General features: G+C 51.8%; 2 protein-coding genes across 2 annotated transcripts in view; one reads left to right on the top strand and one right to left on the bottom strand.

Annotated features, from left to right (window-relative positions):
• LOC123746654 (plexin-B) overlaps nt 1-18,818 on the top strand; it is a 364,020-nt gene that overhangs the window by 102,079 nt on the left and 243,123 nt on the right. The window lies entirely within an intron of this gene.
• On the bottom strand, nt 334-12,778 carry LOC123746653 (golgin subfamily A member 6-like protein 22). The gene is made up of 3 exons (XM_069316870.1): nt 12,754-12,778; nt 10,572-11,020; nt 334-1,350 (listed from the first exon to the last, which is right to left on the bottom strand). Exons 1-3 carry the CDS (start codon nt 12,776-12,778, stop codon nt 334-336), a joined length of 1,491 nt encoding a protein of 496 aa, XP_069172971.1.

Here is an 18,818-nt window from a genome sequence, read left to right as displayed (position 1 = left end):
CAACAGTTGATTGGCAAGTTTTCATGCTTGTAAACTGTTTAATAAATGTAACCAAAGCCGCCAAAGACTGAGGGAAGATGTACACGTTCGTAAGTACTTGCGTAACTGCTTCGTGAATCTGACCCCAGGTCGCAGGGGCATTGATTCACAGAACCAACGCAAGGTAACCGTGCGGTAAGGTATGGATGCCCCTACCAAACGCATGCCCCTACCAAACGCATGCCCCTACCAAACGCATGCCCCCCACCAACGCATGCCTTCCGTCCCACAAATGGCCGGAGCCCGACTCGGTGTATCGGGGTTGTCACCTCCAGCAGGACAAGCCGCTGGTGTTCAGATGTGGTCTCTCGTGTTAACAAGAGACCAGCGCATGCTAGCCGCGTGCTCCATATTGTTAAACACAGTTTGGTTAGTATTAATCTGGTGTCGGTTCTTGTCGATCTTATGCTGCTTCCTCTTGACCTTTTCTTGGTTCCTCTTGACCTTTTCTTGGTTCCTCTTGACCTTTTGTTGGTTCCTCTTGACCTTTTCTTGGTTCCTCTTGACCTTTTCTTGGTTCCTCTTGACCTTTTCTTGGTTCCTCTTGACCTTTTGTTGGTTCCTCTTGACCTTTTCTTGGTTCCTCTTGACCTTTTCTTGGTTCCTCTTGACCTTTTCTTGGTTCCTCTTGACCTTTTCTTGGTTCCTCTTGACCTTTTCTTGGTTCCTCTTGACCTTTTCTTGGTTCCTCTTGACCTTTTCTTGGTTCCTCTTGACCTTTTCTTGGTTCCTCTTGACCTTTTCTTGGTTCCTCTTGACCTTTTCTTGGTTCCTCTTGACCTTTTGTTGGTTTCTCTTGACCTTTTGTTGGTTCCTCTTGACCTTTTGTTGGTTCCTCTTGACCTTTTGTTGGTTCCTCTTGACCTTTTGTTGGTTCCTCTTGACCTTTTCTTGGTTCCTCTTGACCTTTTCTTGGTTCCTCTTGACCTTTTCTTGGTTCCTCTTGACCTTTTCTTGGTTCCTCTTGACCTTTTCTTGGTTCCTCTTGACCTTTTGTTGGTTCCTCTTGACCTTTTGTTGGTTCCTCTTGACCTTTTGTTGGTTCCTCTTGACCTTTTGTTGGTTTCTCTTGACCTTTTGTTGGTTCCTCTTGACCTTTTGTTGGTTCCTCTTGACCTTTTGTTGGTTCCTCTTGACCTTTTGTTGGTTCCTCTTGACCTTTTGTTGGTTCCTCTTGACCTTTTGTTGGTTCCTCTTGACCTTTTGTTGGTTCCTCTTGACCTTTTGTTGGTTCCTCTTGACCTTTTGTTGGTTCCTCTTGACCTTTTGTTGGTTCCTCTTGACCTTTTGTTGGTTCCTCTTGACCTTTTGCTGTTTTCTGTTTACAATATGGTGGTGTGGGAGGGTAGTGGGGGAAGATAGGTTCGTAGTTCCTTCCCCCTATCTGCTTAATTGTTGTCAGCTCCGGAGATGAGCAGCGGCAGCAGCAGCTGGTGCTGCTGCCTCCTGGTTGGTGGTCTGGTCAACCAGGCTGTTGGCGGCGGCAGCTGCTCGCTGCCAGACGTTTGAATCACAGCCTGGTTGATCAAGTATCCTTTGGGAGGTGTTTTTTTGAGTTTTGAACACTTGGAGAGGTCGACTAGTTATGCTCCTTGTGTGTAAAGGGTGTGTGTTGGAAAGTGCTAATTGGTTCCTTCGTGTTGATGGAGTTTTATCTCGGCATACCTATTGCATCTCTGCTTTTCAACGGGGCTATATTGCACATCCTGCATCATCCATGCACATCTTGCTAAACCGACGCATGCTCATGCTCTTGCTAAACCGACGCATGCGACGCATCCATGCACATCTTGCACATCCTGCATCCTATATTGCACATCCTGTCTCCTGGTCTCGTGTAAGTATTTCCCTGTGAAGATTTGGAACGAGTCCCTCTAATACTTCTACTAGTCCCCTCAATCTTCTACTCGGAGAGTAGAACACCTCTAGAGACCCTCCCAAGTTTCCTCTCCCTTTCATGTGAGTTGACAGTATAGAGGACACGGCAAACCTTCAATTGGATGCAAATCACGGGAACATTGAGCCCCAAAATCATCGCAAGGTATGCCTCTTATCTTCTTGAGGTTATCTTGAGATGATTTCGGGGCTTTTAGTGTCCCCGCGGTCCGGTCGTCAACCAGGCCTCCACCCCCAGGAAGCAGCCCGTGGCAGCTGACTAACACCCAGGTACCTATTTTACTGCTAGGTAACAGGGGCATAGGGTGAAAGAAACTCTGCCCATTGTTTCTCGCCGGCGCCCGGGATCGACCCCTGGACCACAGGATCACAAGTCCAGCGTGCTGTCCGCTCGGCCGACCGGCTCCCCTAAATGCTCGACATTGGGAGCCAAACAGCGCAGAAGGCCAGAGCCGGCGAAGAAAGAGCCGCCAATCCTTGACAGCTGTGAGTCCTTGACAGCTGTACAGTGGTGACAGTGTAGGCGTAGCAGAAGTGGTGTAGTGGTAGCGGCATTTGTGGTTGAGTAGTGGTTGATATGTAGGCCTGCGGGCCGCTCCAAGCAACAGCCTGGTGGACCAAACTCTCACAAGTCAAGCCTTCCCTCGGGCTGGGCTTGGGGAGTAGAAGAACTCCCAGAACCCCATCAACTAGGTAACCATCCTGGAAACACAAACCGAAACTGTCTCTATATTCCGCTTGTTACAACTTGTAATGAAGTTGTTACATCTTGGCTTAACGTGTTTATGACGTATTAGAACGTTGTTACAACTTGCTATATTGGTTGTTATAACTGGTTAGGAGGTGTTAAAACTTGTTGGAACGTTGTACCAACGTCGTAGTTTCGGTGTGTGTTTGGCGGGATGCAGGTAGCGGTGGTGTGAGAGTAGTGGTGGTAGCGGTGGTGTGAGAGTAGTGGTGGTAGCGGTGGTGTGAGAGTAGTGGTGGTAGCGGTGGTGTGAGAGTAGTGGTGGTAGCGGTGGTGTGAGAGTAGTGGTGGTAGCGGTGGTGTGAGAGCAGTGGTAGCAGTAGTGTGGTAACTGTTATGGTGGTGGTAGTGGCGCCGATGAAGGAGCGAGAGAGGAGGCGGCGGCAGAGTCCGTGGAGGTGGGTAAAAGCCGCCCCATTTGGGAAGCGCCGCCCTCAATAGCTTTAATGAGGTTGTAAATGGGGTCGGGAAATCGCGGCCAGGGAACACAGAAGTGGTGACTGCTGTGCCGGCGAGGGCTAAAGGTACCACCTTTGGTGTGAGGGAAGCGGACGGAACGGTGAACGACAGACAGGTCGGGACAAGGAACAGTGACATGAGGAACAGCTTGGGCTGCGGCACAAAACAAGGCGGTCAAACACCGTATTTCAAGACGATCACATGACCTCGAACACTCCTTGCTTTTGGAACATTTATAAAGATGTAGTCTTTCATATATACATTAATGTATACATGCCTACATACATACATGTTTACATACATATGTACATACATACATTGCTGTGATTAGAACTTTGACGAACGCAAGATGCACTAATAGACAGGAAGATGAACAGTTGTCAACCTTCCCCCTCGAAGCCTTGCTTGTTGCCTTGCGATGATTTCGGGGCTTAACGTCCCCGCGGCCCGGTCCTCGTCGAGGCCTCCTTGTCCATCACCAGCCGCCGCAAGCTGCATTATAACTGAAGAACCTGGTGTGTCCCAGAAGACCTGCCGATCCTGGCTCCTGCCAAACTTGCACGGGAAAACACTGTAAACTAGGAATCCGTTGAGTAATGACAATCAACTCTTGAATATGCAAATAGCGTCCCTCCGAGTTCTCTCCCCAGGGCGTGAAGGAGGACGCTAAGGCTCAGTGAATATAGTGAGAGGTATTCACACCCCAGGAAACTCACATTGTAACGCCCGACCCTCGGTAAACACACTCGGAGAACTAGAACAATACTGGACAGAGCTGTGATAGCTTTACCAGGCCTCTGCCGACGAACTTAGGGGCAGGAGTATGTCTGGCTGGAAGAGGGGCAAGTAGAGGACCTAGGTCTTCCTGCCATACGGGTCAATAGGGCGCCGCCTCGGTCAGGGGCAGTAGCCACTGTATAACCTGAAACCCCCGGGTATAAGCCCAAGGCCATTGACAAAAGGCCATTTACGGATTTTGACACTAGTGTATTACGGCACCGCCGTGAAAAACCGTCTATCCACGGGGAATCTCGCGAGCTTCGATGGACATGAATAGGTAGAATGGAACGTAAAAGGGGCAACAATGGGGGCATGAAAATGGGGCGATGGGGATGGTTCCCCTGGCGCCACCATTACCCACGGTCCTCCTGGGTAAGGGGCAGGGAGGGGCCGGCGCCGACACTCACAGCCAACAACACTCGATAACACCTATTGACGTTAGTTTATTATGTACCCCATACCCATCTTGTGGGCGGTAGTGCAAAGGGTTACAGAGGCTTGAAGATTGTCATCTTCAAGAGGAAACTAGATTTATTCCTCCAAGGAGTGCCGGACCAACCGGGCTGTGGTGGGTATGTGGGCCTGCGGGCCGCTCCAAGCAACAGCCTGGTGGACCAAGCTCTCACAAGTCAAGCCTGGCCTCGGGCCGGGCTTGGGGAGTAGAACAACTCCCAGAACCCCATCAACCAGATCGACCACAAGTACAGTTCCTAAATTAAGCAACTGCCATATGAGAGCTAGTGTCACAATTGATATGTTTGTCCTGCACACCGCCCCCCATCCAGTGGACAGCAGTGGATAGGTTACACCGTCCCCCATCCAGTGGGCAGCGGTGAATAGGTTACACCGTCCCCCATCCAGTGGGCAGCGGTGGATAGGTTACACCGTCCCCCATCCAGTGGGCAGCGGTGGATAGGTTACACCGTCCCCCATCCAGTGGGCAGCGGTGGATAGGTTACACCGCCCCCCATCCAGTGGGCAGCGGTGGATAGGTTACACCGTCCCCCATCCAGTGGGCAGCGGTGGATAGGTTACACCGTCCCCCATCCAGTGGGCAGCGGTGGATAGGTTACAATCACTCAGTTACTACCTACAGTTAGCAAACTGGGGATATTTGGCTGAGATTTCCGGTAGCAGATCATTTTTAATTAAATTTTTACACATTTCTTGAACATTTGTTATAGAATTGTCTCTGAGTGCGAAAAGATGTGTGAATTCAATCACATAGTGGTTGACGGGGGGCACTAAAAAAGCCCCGAAATCATCTCAAGATAACCTCAAGATAGTGGCGGAGGGTGTGCGAATAATTTTGTTGACAGTTTACATTTGGTCAGGTCTATATCAGCACAGTGAAAATTCACACATACTTATACCGAGTCTAATATAATGCGTATAAGAGTATAACTGGGCTATACGTATCTCTGGGAATTTTCATTACCTGCTGATTGACGATCAGGAGTTACTGCATAAATACCTCTGCGCGGCAGTATATAAGAGCAGACAGCGCCATAGACATCAGCATTTATTAAATTACCGTACGAGTCTAGCAGTATAAAAACAACAGACCTATGGATTTTGCCAAGACTGTTGGCGGAAGGTAGGAAGCTTCCTACCTCACTTCCTACCTCAAGGTAGGAAGTGATCAACGTTAGTATTCCTATATGTTGAGCCAGTAGAACTCCACTCAGAACCTCCTACAGGTACAATCCAGGTACCTGTATACCTGGAGAGGGCTGTTTTGAGTTCTACTCCTCAAGGCTGACCTGGGTTCGAAGCTGTGTGAGAGGAGCCCCACGTACATCAACCAAGGCCATCGTGCCACAAACCTCAAAAGCCGTGTGACTGTGTTCACAGGTTATTACGAAACCCGATGTGAACTGCGGTGAACGCGCACGTACGCATTTGACTGACAGTTAAGAGGCTGGGCCAAAGAGCCGAGGCTCAACCCTCCCCCGCAAGCACAACAGGGTGAGTACACGCATCCCCCCCCCCAACAAACACACCCTTTTCACAGCGAGACTGGGAACACATCAGTTCAAGACACAGTCGCTCTGAACACAAAAGCACTATTTTTTTTTAAGGATTTTATGCTGCGAAAAAATACACAGTACCATTAATGACTTTTTGGTCAGATATAAAGATCAACAGAAAGAGAAATAGACGCAGACGTGTTCAACTAATTACGAGTGGAAGAGTTTAGTGAAGCGGGAAATTACTTCTCGAGGCGACCGTTATTATGTACTTGTCTTCAACAGCCTCAAGCATCCTGGGCCCCGTGGGGCTGCTCCTCGCTCTGTCCTGGTCTCCTGGGCCCCGTGGGGCTGCTCCTCGCTCTGTCCTGGTCTCCTGGGCCCCGTGGGGCTGCTCCTCGCTCTGTCCTGGTCTCCTGGGGCCCCGTGGGGCTGCTGCTGTCCTCGTCTCCTGGGGCCCCGTGGGGCTGCTCCTCGCTCTGTCCTCGTCTCCTGGGGCACCATGGGGCTGCAATCTCTCCTGGACACTGTGAGGGGTCGGCCAGTTATGCCCCTTACGTGTAGCGGGAGAATGTTGGGCCTTTGATCTCGATAGTTCTCTCTCAGCGTGTCTATTGCATCTCTGCATTTCAATGGGGCTATTCTGCACATCCTGCCGTTTCTCCTGGTTCCACGTGAGGTTATTTCTGTGCACAGATTCGTAAAAGCCCTTTGGAAAGCTGGAGAAGTTTGCACTCTGAACCTCTCTGCACGCTGACCTGGAAAGCGTGCTCAGTGGCGACTCGATTCAACAATTCATTGTTGACTTATTACAGGACAAAGACCTTCCTGTGGTTCCTGATGACCTTAGGCTGGTTCCTGTTGACCTTAGGCTGGTTCCTGTTGACCTTAGGCTGGTTCCTGTTGACCTTAGGCTGGTTCCTGTTGACCTTAGGCTGGTTCCTGTTGACCTTAGGCTGGTTCCTGTTGACCTTAGGCTGGTTCCTGTTGACCTTAGGCTGGTTCCTGATGACCTTAGGCTGGTTCCTGTTGACCTTAGGCTGGTTCCTGTGGGACCTTAGGCTGGTTCCTGTGGGACCTTAGGCTGGTTCCTGTGGGACCTTAGGCTGGTTCCTGTGGGACCTTAGGCTGGTTCCTGTGGGACCTTAGGCTGGTTCCTGTCGGACCTTAGGCTGGTTCCTGTGGGACCTTAGGCTGGTTCCTGTGGGACCTTAAACTGGTTCCCTGTGAGGCCGTACGCTGGTTCCCTGTGGGACCGTACGCTGGTTCCCTGTGGGACCGTGCAGCGCTATACCAGGCCGTGCCAGGCCGTGTTGTGGTATGCCGTGCGGGGCGCGGGTCGGGCACGTCTCACCATCAACATACAGGAGACCTGGGTCGTAACGGAGCTGTGACGACAATAGACCATCACCAGTAACACACAAACAACAGAACTGACATTACCGTCCGCATAATTGCTCCCACTCCTCCCTAGCCCCCTCCTAGCTGCTTCTCCCTGGTCCCCTCCTAGCTGCTTCTCCCTGGCCCCCCCTCCTAGCTGCTTCTCCCTGGCCCCCCCTCCTAGCTGCTTCTCCCTGGCCCCCCCTCCTAGCTGCTTCTCCCTGGCCCCCCCTCCTAGCTGCTTCTCCCTGGCCCCCCCTCCTAGCTTCTCCCTGGTACAGGATCAGGGTCATCGATAGGAAGCAGCTCGTAGCAGCTGTCATACTCCCAGGTACCTATTTACTGCTAGGTGAACAGGGGCATCAAGGTGAAAAAAGCTCTGCCCATTTGTTTCTGCCTCTGACGGGAATAGAGCAGGAGCCCTTAGGACTATGACCCTTAAGCGCTGTCGACTCCTAGCACCTAGTTATGCTTGCAGGGGTTGAGCTCTGACTCTTTGGTCCCGCCTCTCGACTGTCAATCAACTGGTGTACAGATTCCTGAGCCTACTGGGCTCTATCATATCTACACTTGAAACTGTGTATGGAGTCAGCCTCCACCACATCACTGCCTAATGCATTCCACCTGTTAACTGCTCTGACACTGGAAAAGTTCTTTCTAACGTCCCTGTGGTTCATGTGGGTACTCAGTTTCCACCTGTGTCCCCTTGTTCGGGTACCACCAGTGTTGAATAGTTTATCCTTGTCTATCCTGTCAATTCCCGTGTGTGTGTGTGTGTGTGTGTGTGTGTGTGTGTGTGTGTGTGTGTGTGTGTGTGTGTGTGTGTGTGTGTGTGTGTTTACTAGTTGTGTTTTTGCGGGGGTTGAGCTTTGCTCTTTCGGCCCGCCTCTCAACTGTCAATCAACTGTTTACTAACTACTACTACTATTTTTTTTTTCCACACCACACACACACACCCCAGGAAGCAGCCCGTGACAGCTGACTAACTCCCAGGTACCTATTTACTGCTAGGTAACAGGGGCACTTAGGGTGAAAGAAACTTTGCCCATTTGTTTCTGCCTCGTGCGGGAATCGAACCCGCGCCACAGAATTACGAGTCCTGCGCGCTATCCACCAGGCTACGAGGCCCCCCTAGTGTGTGTGTGTGTGTGTGTGTGTGTGTGTGTGTGTGTGTGTGTGTGTGTGTGTGTGTGTGTGTGTGTGTGTGAGAGAGAGAGTATGTGTATGTGTGCGCGCGCGCTCACCTAGTTGTGCTTGCTGGAGTTGAGCTTCGGCTCTTTGCTCCCGCCTCGGACCAAAGCAAGTGCGTGCGTGCGCCCGTGTGTTTTGGTGAGGAACGCTAAGCCCAAGAAATCTTTGTGTAACCAAACACTTAGTACGCCCACGGTCTCGGTGCAGCTGATGAGGACACGGAGGGCCATCACGGAGGTGGCTGCTTTAGGAGAGAGTTCACCCTCTTCCCAGCAGTCTTGTCTCCTTACATGCTGCTGGGCTTGAGGGCATTAGGACGCCCGAGCAAGGTCTTTCCGAGTCATAGTTACCTGAAATTTAATCCCAGAATTGTTCCTGGGTCTGTTTCAGACTGGGAAAACGACCTTAAATGCTCCAGGACAGGATATTTTTATATATATATATTTTTTTAACCAAATGGACGTTTCAAGCAGATTTTGAGCCTGTTGTCCGGGGGTTGCTTCAGCTCATTACCTCGGCCGTTCTCTTGAATGGCCACTCCGTAAAAAAGTGCAATGGTTTCCCTACCCAGAATCGTACAAGCCCAAGCAATCCACCTGTCAATGGCAATGCGGTGATAACGTCAATATTGACGGTCGCATTTTGGACGGATTGGTCAATTTCGTGAAAAATGCGACCTGTGGGGATTGGGCGAGACGGAGGGAGCCGGTCGGCCGAGCGGACAGCACGCTGTACTTGTGATCCTGTGGTCCCGGGTTCGATCCCGGGTGCCGGCGAGAAACAAAGGGCAGAGTTTCTTTCACCCTATGCCCCTGTTACCTAGCAGTAAAATAGGTACCTGGGTGTTAGCCAGCTGTCACGGGCTGCTTCCTGGGGGTGGAGGCCTGGTCGAGGACCGGGCCGCGGGGACACTAAAACCCCGAAATCATCTCAAGATAACCTCAAGATAATGTATGTATTGTGGTCTTGCCTGCGAGGGGAATGTTTTGCCGGTTGTCTGATCACTTTGTTTTGCTCATGAAGTTTCTTAATTTTGTTCATCGATCAGTGAGCTTTTCTTGATCCTTAGCTGGGCCAACCAGGTATCAACCAGGTACAGTACCAGGTGGGTATGTGGGCCTGCGGGCCGCTCCAAGCAACAGCCTGGTGGACCAAACTCTCACAAGTCAAGCCTGGGCTCGGGCCGGGCTTGGGGAGTAGAAGAACTCCCAGAACCCCATCAACCAGGTATCAACCAGTAAACACTACACTTTAGTAAAGATATCAGGTCATATCCAGTAAAGCCTTCACATTAATAAACACATCCGACAACTTGTAATTAATATATATAATTTTTTTTGTACTGTGCCTTGATCAATTGGCGTTTAGTAAAGCCATTAAGACGCAGGTTCGAATCCTCGTCACGGCCCTTGTGGATTTGTTCAAGCCATTAAGAGTTCGTCCACAGCCAATGAACAGGGAAAGACCAGCTGCCCCTGTGAGGCAGGTCCTGTTTACACTCGTTTGTTTTCATTCCCATGTCTGTACAATATGTTAAATCAAACTTTCCAAAGTATTTGTTTACGACTGCAGAGTTGGGTGGGCACGGTTTGATTAGTCCCCACCTGCACGGGCCATAAACTAGTGAGTGTGTCCACATACAGTGTGTGTGTATTCAACATTGTTTTGCTTGGGATTCGTGCCACCACCACCTGGCTATAACTCAGTACCTCCGGCATAATTAAATCTAACGACGGTGGGACCCCTTCACACGTGGTATTGGCAGGGGAACACAGGACCCCTAGCTACCACACCCTCTGCACCTTCCCCTTCTCTTGTCTAACGTGTCCGGCTACAGCACTCACCTAAGGCCATTTCCCTGTTCTTTAAGAATGGCTCGCGTTCTCTTGATATTCTGTTGTCAGTTTAGCCGTGCTGTGCGGGGCAGAAGAGACAAAAAGGGGGCTTGGAGGTTAGACAAAGTCGGAGTTGCTCTTGGGTATCGGACGCGTTTGTTGACAATAGCCTTCCTTGGTCGACTTAACACTTGTGACCAGAAAATTCAGCCCGGTACGGGTATGTGGGAAGCTGGCCTTTTGGGGGCTGGTGTTCTGAAGCTTTTGGTATACCTTTCGTGGCTCTGTCTGGGCCTCGGAGCCTGGCTGGGCCTCCGAGCCTGGCTGGGCCTCGGAGCCTGGCTGGGCCTCCGAGCCTGGCTGGGCCTCCGAGCCTGGCTGGGCCTCGGAGCCTGGCTGGGCCACGGAGCCTGGCTGGGCCTCGGAGCCTGGCTGGGCCACGGAGCCTGGCTGGGCCTCGGAGCCTGGCTGGGCCACGGAGCCTGGCTGGGCCTCGGAGCCTGGCTGGGCCTCGGAGCCTGGCTGGGCCTCGGAGCCTGGCTGGGCCTCGGAGCCTGGCTGGGCCTCGGAGCCTGGCTGGGCCTCGGAGCCTGGCTGGGCCTCGGAGCCTGGCTGGGCCTCGGAGCCTGGCTGGGCCTCGGAGCCTGGCTGGGCCTCGGAGCCTGGCTGGGCCTCGGAGCCTGGCTGGGCCTCGGAGCCTCGTTGCTCGTTAGGCTCACTGGCTGATATTATAAGCCTAATCCTTTAGAATTATAGATATTTACGAATGTAAAAAAACGTTATTGGCATTGGTACTGGTTATTCACGTGGCGTTATTCCGTATGCGGGTGTGGAACACTGTAATGTTTTCCTGGTGTAAACTATTACGTATCTTTCTCACCTGCGCTCTAGAGAATGTAAGTTTAACATTTTTAAGCAGTTTCAATAATTTAGATGTTTTATTCTGGGAGTTAAGGATCTTTACATGTGCTGCAGGTCAGCAATTTCTGCAGCGTTGAATGGGGCTGTTATTGAGTAGTAATAATGGAGCATAGTCTCTCCATGTATGCTCCAGGTAATAATATTACCACATGAATTATTCAGAAGTAGATTAAGAGGACAAACCAATTATATATTTTAAGTTGGCGCAGATCGGCTAGGCTACTATTACTTGGTTACCTCGTACTCGCGGTCTTATCCTGGTTTAAAAATCAGGCTATGGCTTGATAAGGAGCCGGTCGGCCGAGCGGACAGAACACTGGGCTTGTGATCCTGTGGTCCCGTGGTCGGTCCCGGGCGCCGGCGAGAAACAATGGGCAGAGTTTGTTTCACCTTATGCCCCTGTTACCTAGCAGTAAAATTGGTACCTGGGTGTTAGTCAGCTGTCAGGGGCTGCTTCCTGGGGGTGGAGGCCTGGTCGAGGACCGGGCCGCGAGGACACTAAAGCTCCCGAAATCATCTCAAGATAACCTCAAGATACGCACATTCAGGAGCCTCTTGGTGTTAATTTACCGCCTTATGAGGTCTCGGTTCCCTCTCTTCCCGGCACCCGACCAAGCCCTACAGGTGGCCCACATCAGTCTTGTTATGGCCAGTTGCTGTGGCCACGCCTTGCCTGCTGCGGCCACGCCTTGCCTGCTGCGGCCATGGCGCCCCAGCCCCCCGCGCCACACCACACCGTCCCAGCCCCCCGCGCCACACCACACCACACCGTCCCAGCCCCCCGCGCCACACCACACCACACCGTCCCAGCCCCCCGCGCCACACCACACCACACCGTCCCAGCCCCCCGCGCCACACCACACCACACCGTCCCAGCCCCCCGCGCCACACCACACCACACCGTCCCAGCCCCCCGCGCCACACCACACCACACCGTCCCAGCCCCCCGCGCCACACCACACCACACCGTCCCAGCCCCCCGCGCCACACCACACCACACCACACCGTCCCAGCCCCCCGCGCCACACCACACCACACCGTCCCAGCCCCCCGCGCCACACCACACCACACCGTCCCAGCCCCCCGCGCCACACCACACCACACCGTCCCAGCCCCCCGCGCCACACCACACCACACCGTCCCAGCCCCCCGCGCCACACCACACCACACCGTCCCAGCCCCCCGCGCCACACCACACCACACCGTCCCAGCCCCCCGCGCCACACCACACCACACCGTCCCAGCCCCCCGCGCCACACCACACCACACCGTCCCAGCCCCCCGCGCCACACCACACCACACCACACCGTCCCAGCCCCCCGCGCCACACCACACCACACCACACCGTCCCAGCCCCCCGCGCCACACCACACCACACCGTCCCAGCCCCCCGCGCCACACCACACCACACCGTCCCAGCCCCCCGCGACACACCGCCCCGTCCCAGCCCCCCGCGCCACACCCTGGCAGTTGGCAGCGGCTTATAATGAGACACACCGTATGTAACACAAGACGAAGCCGTAGCTTGGCTTACCTGCAAGGTTCCCGCCTCGCGCCATCAAGTCACTCAGGTGCTCCTCATTCTTGCCTTTGGAAGCCAATTGTGAACATCTCGCTTTGTTTTATGGGTATTTATTTCTCGACGCTTCGAAAGGCTTCGCTCATTCTAAACTTTCCAAAGGTCTAAGCTTCTTTTTATATATTAGAGGACAAGTATATTAACAAAGGCACATTAGAGGTCAAATGACATTAGGTCTGGAAATATAGCTTGAGCAACAGTGGAAGCTTTTTTCATCCACTACAGCCTGGTTGATCCGGTATTTCTTGCAAGAACGTATCTTAAGTGCTTCTTGAATACATCCACCTTTGTTCCTGTAACATTTCTGATGCTTGCTGGGAGGGTGTTGAACAGCTGTGGACCTCTGATGTTTCAGACAGTGCTCTCTGATTGTGGCCATATGGTGGAAGGCGTTGAGGTGCTGGCTCCCAACTCTGTAAGTAGTATGGGGGATCCAGTACCCTCTTGGATCCCACTGTGCTTCAACATATATTATATGGGATCCAGTACCCTCTTGCATCCCACTGTGCTTCAACATATATTATAGGGGATCCACTACGCTCTTGGATCCCACTGTGCTTCCCCAACATATAGGGGATCCAGTACCCCTTGGATCCCACTGTACTTCCTCAACATATATTATGGGGGATCCAGTACCCTCTTGGATCCCACTGCTTCCCCAACATATATTATAGGGGATCCACTACCCCCCTTGAATCTCACTGCGCTTCTCTGTGCGTGGACTAGTGCTGTCGTTCAGGCTTTTAACATTCTATTATGGTATTTGCTTTAAGACGAGCAGTGTTGGACACGGGGGAGTGCTGGCCCAGACGGTTGTTAAGGCCTTGTATCGTCTTGTTGAAACTGCTGTTCACAAGTGTTGCCACATCTCGGGGGGTTTAAAGACGCCTTCGTCTTGAGCTGGACAATTTCTTGGCTGGGAATTTTCCAGCTGTTCAACAGGGTTAGCGTGGTTTTTTTTTTGTCTGCATTTCCGGTATTGATTCTTTGGGATTGGCGAGGGTTTGGGATTTTTGGTGAGTTTGTTTGTCAAATGTGGTTTGGCTCTTGTTAAAGATATGTAGTGCCTTAAAGCCGTTTGTATGCGCGCGCGCGCTCACCTAAGTTTGTGTACTCGGCTAGTTCAGCATGCGGGGGTTGAGCTTTGGCTCTTTGGTCCCGCCTCTCAACAGTCACTAAGTTGATTGACGGTTGAGAGGCGGGACGTACGTGTGTGTGTGTGTGTGTTAGCGAGCGTGCTGGAGATGTGCGCGCATGTGCGTACCTTAATGTGATTACGTAAATGAGTGTCCCAGCAGCGGCCCAATCTCTCATAAAGGCCACAACAATTCATCCAACAACTGTTTACGAAACCTGTACATCTTTCCTTAATCATGTTGGTTTTGTTTACATTTGCTAAGCAGTTTACGAGGGTCAAAACGTCACCACAGCCCAAAGCTATTATTGTTTAATCAATCTCGTTGTGATTGAGGAAAGATGAACAGGTTTCGTAAATGTCCGATGAATCTTGACCTGGTTGACGGTCTAGTCAACCTGGCTGTTGACATCCCTTTACATATGATATGTAAAGCATATTACGTCACTGACATGTAAACCACAGCCCGATTGATCAGGAACCTGATCAGTAACCTGATTAACTGGTTGAAAGAGATCAGCGGCTATTCATGCCCCATTTAAATAGAAGTTGTTACTCTCCAAGCAACAGCCTGTTGGAACAAGTTATCAAAAGTCGAGCCAGGCCCCAGCCAGGCCTCGTGAAGCAGAATAACTTTAGAAGCCCTCCCCAGGTAAGGTACAAGTAAGCTCCAGTCCTAATATTTCGCAGGTGTATTATAATGTGTCTTTGGCGCTTGAAGGAGCACAGTCTGAGGGATTTTAATCAGTCTCAATCATTTTGATGCTTTCCCGCCAAACACATACCGAAACTACGACGTTGGTACAACGTTCCAACAAGTTTTAGCACCTAACCAGTTATAACAACCAATATAGCAAGTTGTAACAACGTTCTAATACGTCATAAACACGTTAAGCCAAGATGTAACAACTTTATTACAAGTTGTAACAAGCGGAAACTACCCTGGAAACACAAACCGAAACTATCTCTATTTTCCGCTTGTTACAACGTGTAATAAAGTTGTTACATCTTGATTTAGCGTGTTTATGACGTATTAAAACGTTGTTACAACTTGCGATATTGGTTGTTATAACTGGTTAGAAGATGTTAAAACTTGTTCGAACGTTGTACCAACGTCGTAGTTTCGGTGTGTGTTTGGCGGGTAGACAGTTTCGGTTTGTGTTTCCAGGGTTCTTGAATTTGGGGAAAGAGCGTTTTCTGGACGTTCTCCATCTTTGAATGTTGTTAGTGGGCAACACCGCGCCACCTTGGAGAGCATTAGTGTCGTGGAAGTATCATCATTGGTTTGGTATCTCTTGTTTGAAGGTTCTTGTTATCCAGTCTGGCGTTCATTTTTGCTGTTATGACAGCTACCACAACCACAACCACATATACCATTACCACCATCATAGATACTACTACTACCACCAACATGGATACCACCACCACCAACATAGATACCACCACCACCATTGATACCACCACCACCAACATAGATACCACCACCACCATTGATACCACCACCACCACCACCATAGATACCTCTAGCGCCACTACCACCACCACCAGTGCCACTTCCTCCCCCAACGCCATAATCACTTGAACACAATTACAACCAAACCATAACCATTATTTCCTTCCATCACGACAACCACCATTCCTACCCCCTACCAATCACCACCACCTACCACCATCACCACAACCTACCATTATAAACTCATTAAATCCCCTGTACTCATTGCATTCCCTGTATCCATTATTTCTTCTACTGATTAAAACACTAAGTAATTACAGCAGCCACCTTACACCAGTGTTCACAACCTCGGAGGAACCGGCCCAAAGATACCACAACACGTACCAAGTCCTTTATTGCGACTGGTGATATAGGATTATTAGTAGACTTAAGATATAGGACTAAGTCCTAGGTATAGGACTATACCTAGGGAGCCGGTCGGCCGAGCGGACAGCACGCTGGACTTGTGATCTTGTGGTCCTGGGTTCGATCCGAGGCGCCGGCGAGAAACAATGGGCAGAGTTTCTTTCACCCTATGCCCCTGTTACCTAGCAGTAAAATAGGTACCTGGGTGTTAGTCAGCTGTCACGGGCTGCTTCCTGGGGGGTGGAGGCCTGGTCGAGGACCGGGCCGCGGGGACACTGAAAGCCCAGAAATCATCTCAAGATAACCTCAAGATAGGAAATGGTGGACCAAATTCTCACAAGTCAAGCCTGGCCTCGGGCCGGGCTTGGGGAGTAGAAGAACTCCCAGAACCCCATCAAGGAGGTGTTTCTATGGCCTGTTATATAATCACGATTCATAACACTTAAATTTTACACATTTTGTTTATGTAATATTCGCAAACTAATCCCAGTTGCTTCGTGCGTGGGGACGTAAACAGGTTCTTTGGAACTTCTTTTGTGGGTTGGTACAAAAGGTGAGGAATATAATTTATCCACAGTTGTTGCTTTGTTGGTAAACACAAGAGAGAGGCTATATTTTACTCAGGTATGTTGCTACAACTAGCGCTCTGGATGCTTCGGGGCTAGGGAGGGATGGGGCGCCGGGCAGGATAGGTGGTGGCCCATGTGGCCGTCACTAGGGTTTGGGGGGTGGGTGGATAGGGGGTTATAACTGGCCGGATTAGCTTGTCCCCAGCGGGCTGACCTCCACAGTCTGTGTCCATTCCTTGTCTTGTGTTGTATACAGTCAGTGGTGGTCGCCGCCCCCTTGTGCCATGGCGGCAGACAACACTGAAAGATGTTGAGGCTTCCAGCCGCGTCCGGCGTATCCTGCTTACCTGCACCACCACCACCACCACCACCACCACCACCAGCCTTCACACGGCCGCGTGCGTGTCCTTACAAGGGTGTGGTGCTGCGGCTGCATCTCCTCCACCTTCACCGCTCTCTTCCACCGCTCTCACCCCTTGCCACCACCACCACCGCCGCCACCTTCACCACCACCACCACCGCCACCGCCACCACCACCACCACCACCGCCACAGCCACCACCACCACCGCCACAGCCACCACCACCTTCACCGCGCCTGACAGCTGGGTGGACAGCGCTTCGAATTCGTAGTCCTGAGGTTCCGGGTTCGATCCCTGGTGGAAGCGGAGACAAATGGGCAAAATGTTTCTTTCACCCTGATGCCCCTGTTACCTAGCAGTAAATAGGTACCTGGGTGTTAGTCAGCTGTCACGGGCTGCTTCCTGGGGGTGGAGACCTGGTCGAGGACCGGGTCGCGGGGACACTAAGCCACGAAATCATCTCAAGATAACCTCAAGATTGCCCCGTTCACCGCGCCTCGCCTGGTTTGGTTGATAAAGATTAAACCACCCAAGGGCTGGCGTGGTTTAAATCACAGGTGATTAGTGTGATGAGAAACCGGGCCGCGAGGACGCTGATCCCCAGAACTAACACCAGGTGGGACACCTGATCAACCGAGCTGTGATTCACACGTCAGACTGCGAGAAGCGATGTCTTAACCTGGTTAACCAGCAGGCTCCTGGTCAGAGCCTCCAGTGTGGGGGACATTGATTCCCTGAACGAACAGGACTAGGTCCACGGAAAGAGACCGTGGACATTTTCAAGAGGAAACTAGATTTATTCCTCCAAGGAGTGCCGGACCAACCGGGCTGTGGTGGGTATGTGGGCCTGCGGGCCGCTCCAAGCAACAGCCTGGTGGACCAAACTCTCACAAGTCGAGCCTGGCCTCGGGCCGGGCTTGGGGAGTAGACGAACTCCCAGAACCCCATCAACCAGGTATCAACCAGGTAGGTAAATCCTCACCTGTGTATCCTCGCCTGTACCCTACCCTGCCGCCTGTACCCTACCCTGCCACCTCTACCCTACCCTGCAACCTCTACCACTGGGCAACACCCATTTCCCCTCATCTGGACTACACAGCGAGTCCTTTCACCCCCACCCCACCTGCCTACCTTCTCCCCACCCCCCCAGACCAACACTGTGCCTGGGTCACCACCTGCAGATGGGTCGTCACCTACTGGCACCGGTCACTGACCCTCACTGCTCGGGATAGGTTCAGAGTTCAGGCTTGCACAAGCATGTAGGTAAAGAGGTGCTCACGCCTGCACATGGCTAGTGTGTCGATGCTTGCCCCTTGCGCTTTGAATACTCATTTGTTTAACTTGTTTTTGAGTCCCCCCCCCCACTCTCGCCTCACCATCCACATGGTGAGGATGGTGGATAGTGGGAAATGAAGTGAGCATAGCACTGGAGGAATCCACATGTTGTTTGGAAGTTGAAAGGTGAATGCTACACAAAGATTCAAGTAGTTTTCTTTGAGCATAGAAGTCGGACTGAATTATCTGCGCTGACGCTTCAGGAGTATTGCGATGGCTTTATCGAGGCCCGAGGCGGAGAGTCACCTGGTCAGAGGAGAGTGGGAAGTGTAAACTGTTCTTGCATGTGGAGCTGAGCAGAGCTGTGGCTAATATATGGAACACGCTCAGCAGAGCGAGAGCCTCGCGCTCAGCAGAGCGAGAGCCTCGCATTCAGCAGAACGAGAGGGGACGAAGTTATCAAGGGAAAGCGCCAAGCCATTACGACTATTTAGCACTAGGAAGGGGTCAGGATAAGGATTTGGGATGGGACGGGGAGAAGGAATGGTGCCCAACCACTTGTGGACGGTCGGGGATTGAACGCCGACCTACATGAAGCGAGACCGTCGTTCTACCGTCCAGCCCAAGTGGTTGGGCTCCTCATAGTCAGAGCCTCGCATTCATAACACGACCTCTGATAAACGCTCACTTATTTCTTCACGACCCGCCGCCTCCAAACGTTATTTTATGTTAATTATCTAGTTATCTTGGGATTCTTGAGGTTATCTTGAGATGATTTCCTAAATCTTTTTTTATGAAGACCCAGGCCTCCTTTTTGTCACCC

The sequence above is a fragment of the Procambarus clarkii genome, chromosome 85 (assembly GCF_040958095.1).
Source record: "Procambarus clarkii isolate CNS0578487 chromosome 85, FALCON_Pclarkii_2.0, whole genome shotgun sequence".
NCBI lineage: Eukaryota > Metazoa > Arthropoda > Malacostraca > Decapoda > Cambaridae > Procambarus > Procambarus clarkii.
Note: the sequence above shows the minus strand (reverse complement) of the source record. Positions and strands in the feature narration are given on the sequence as shown.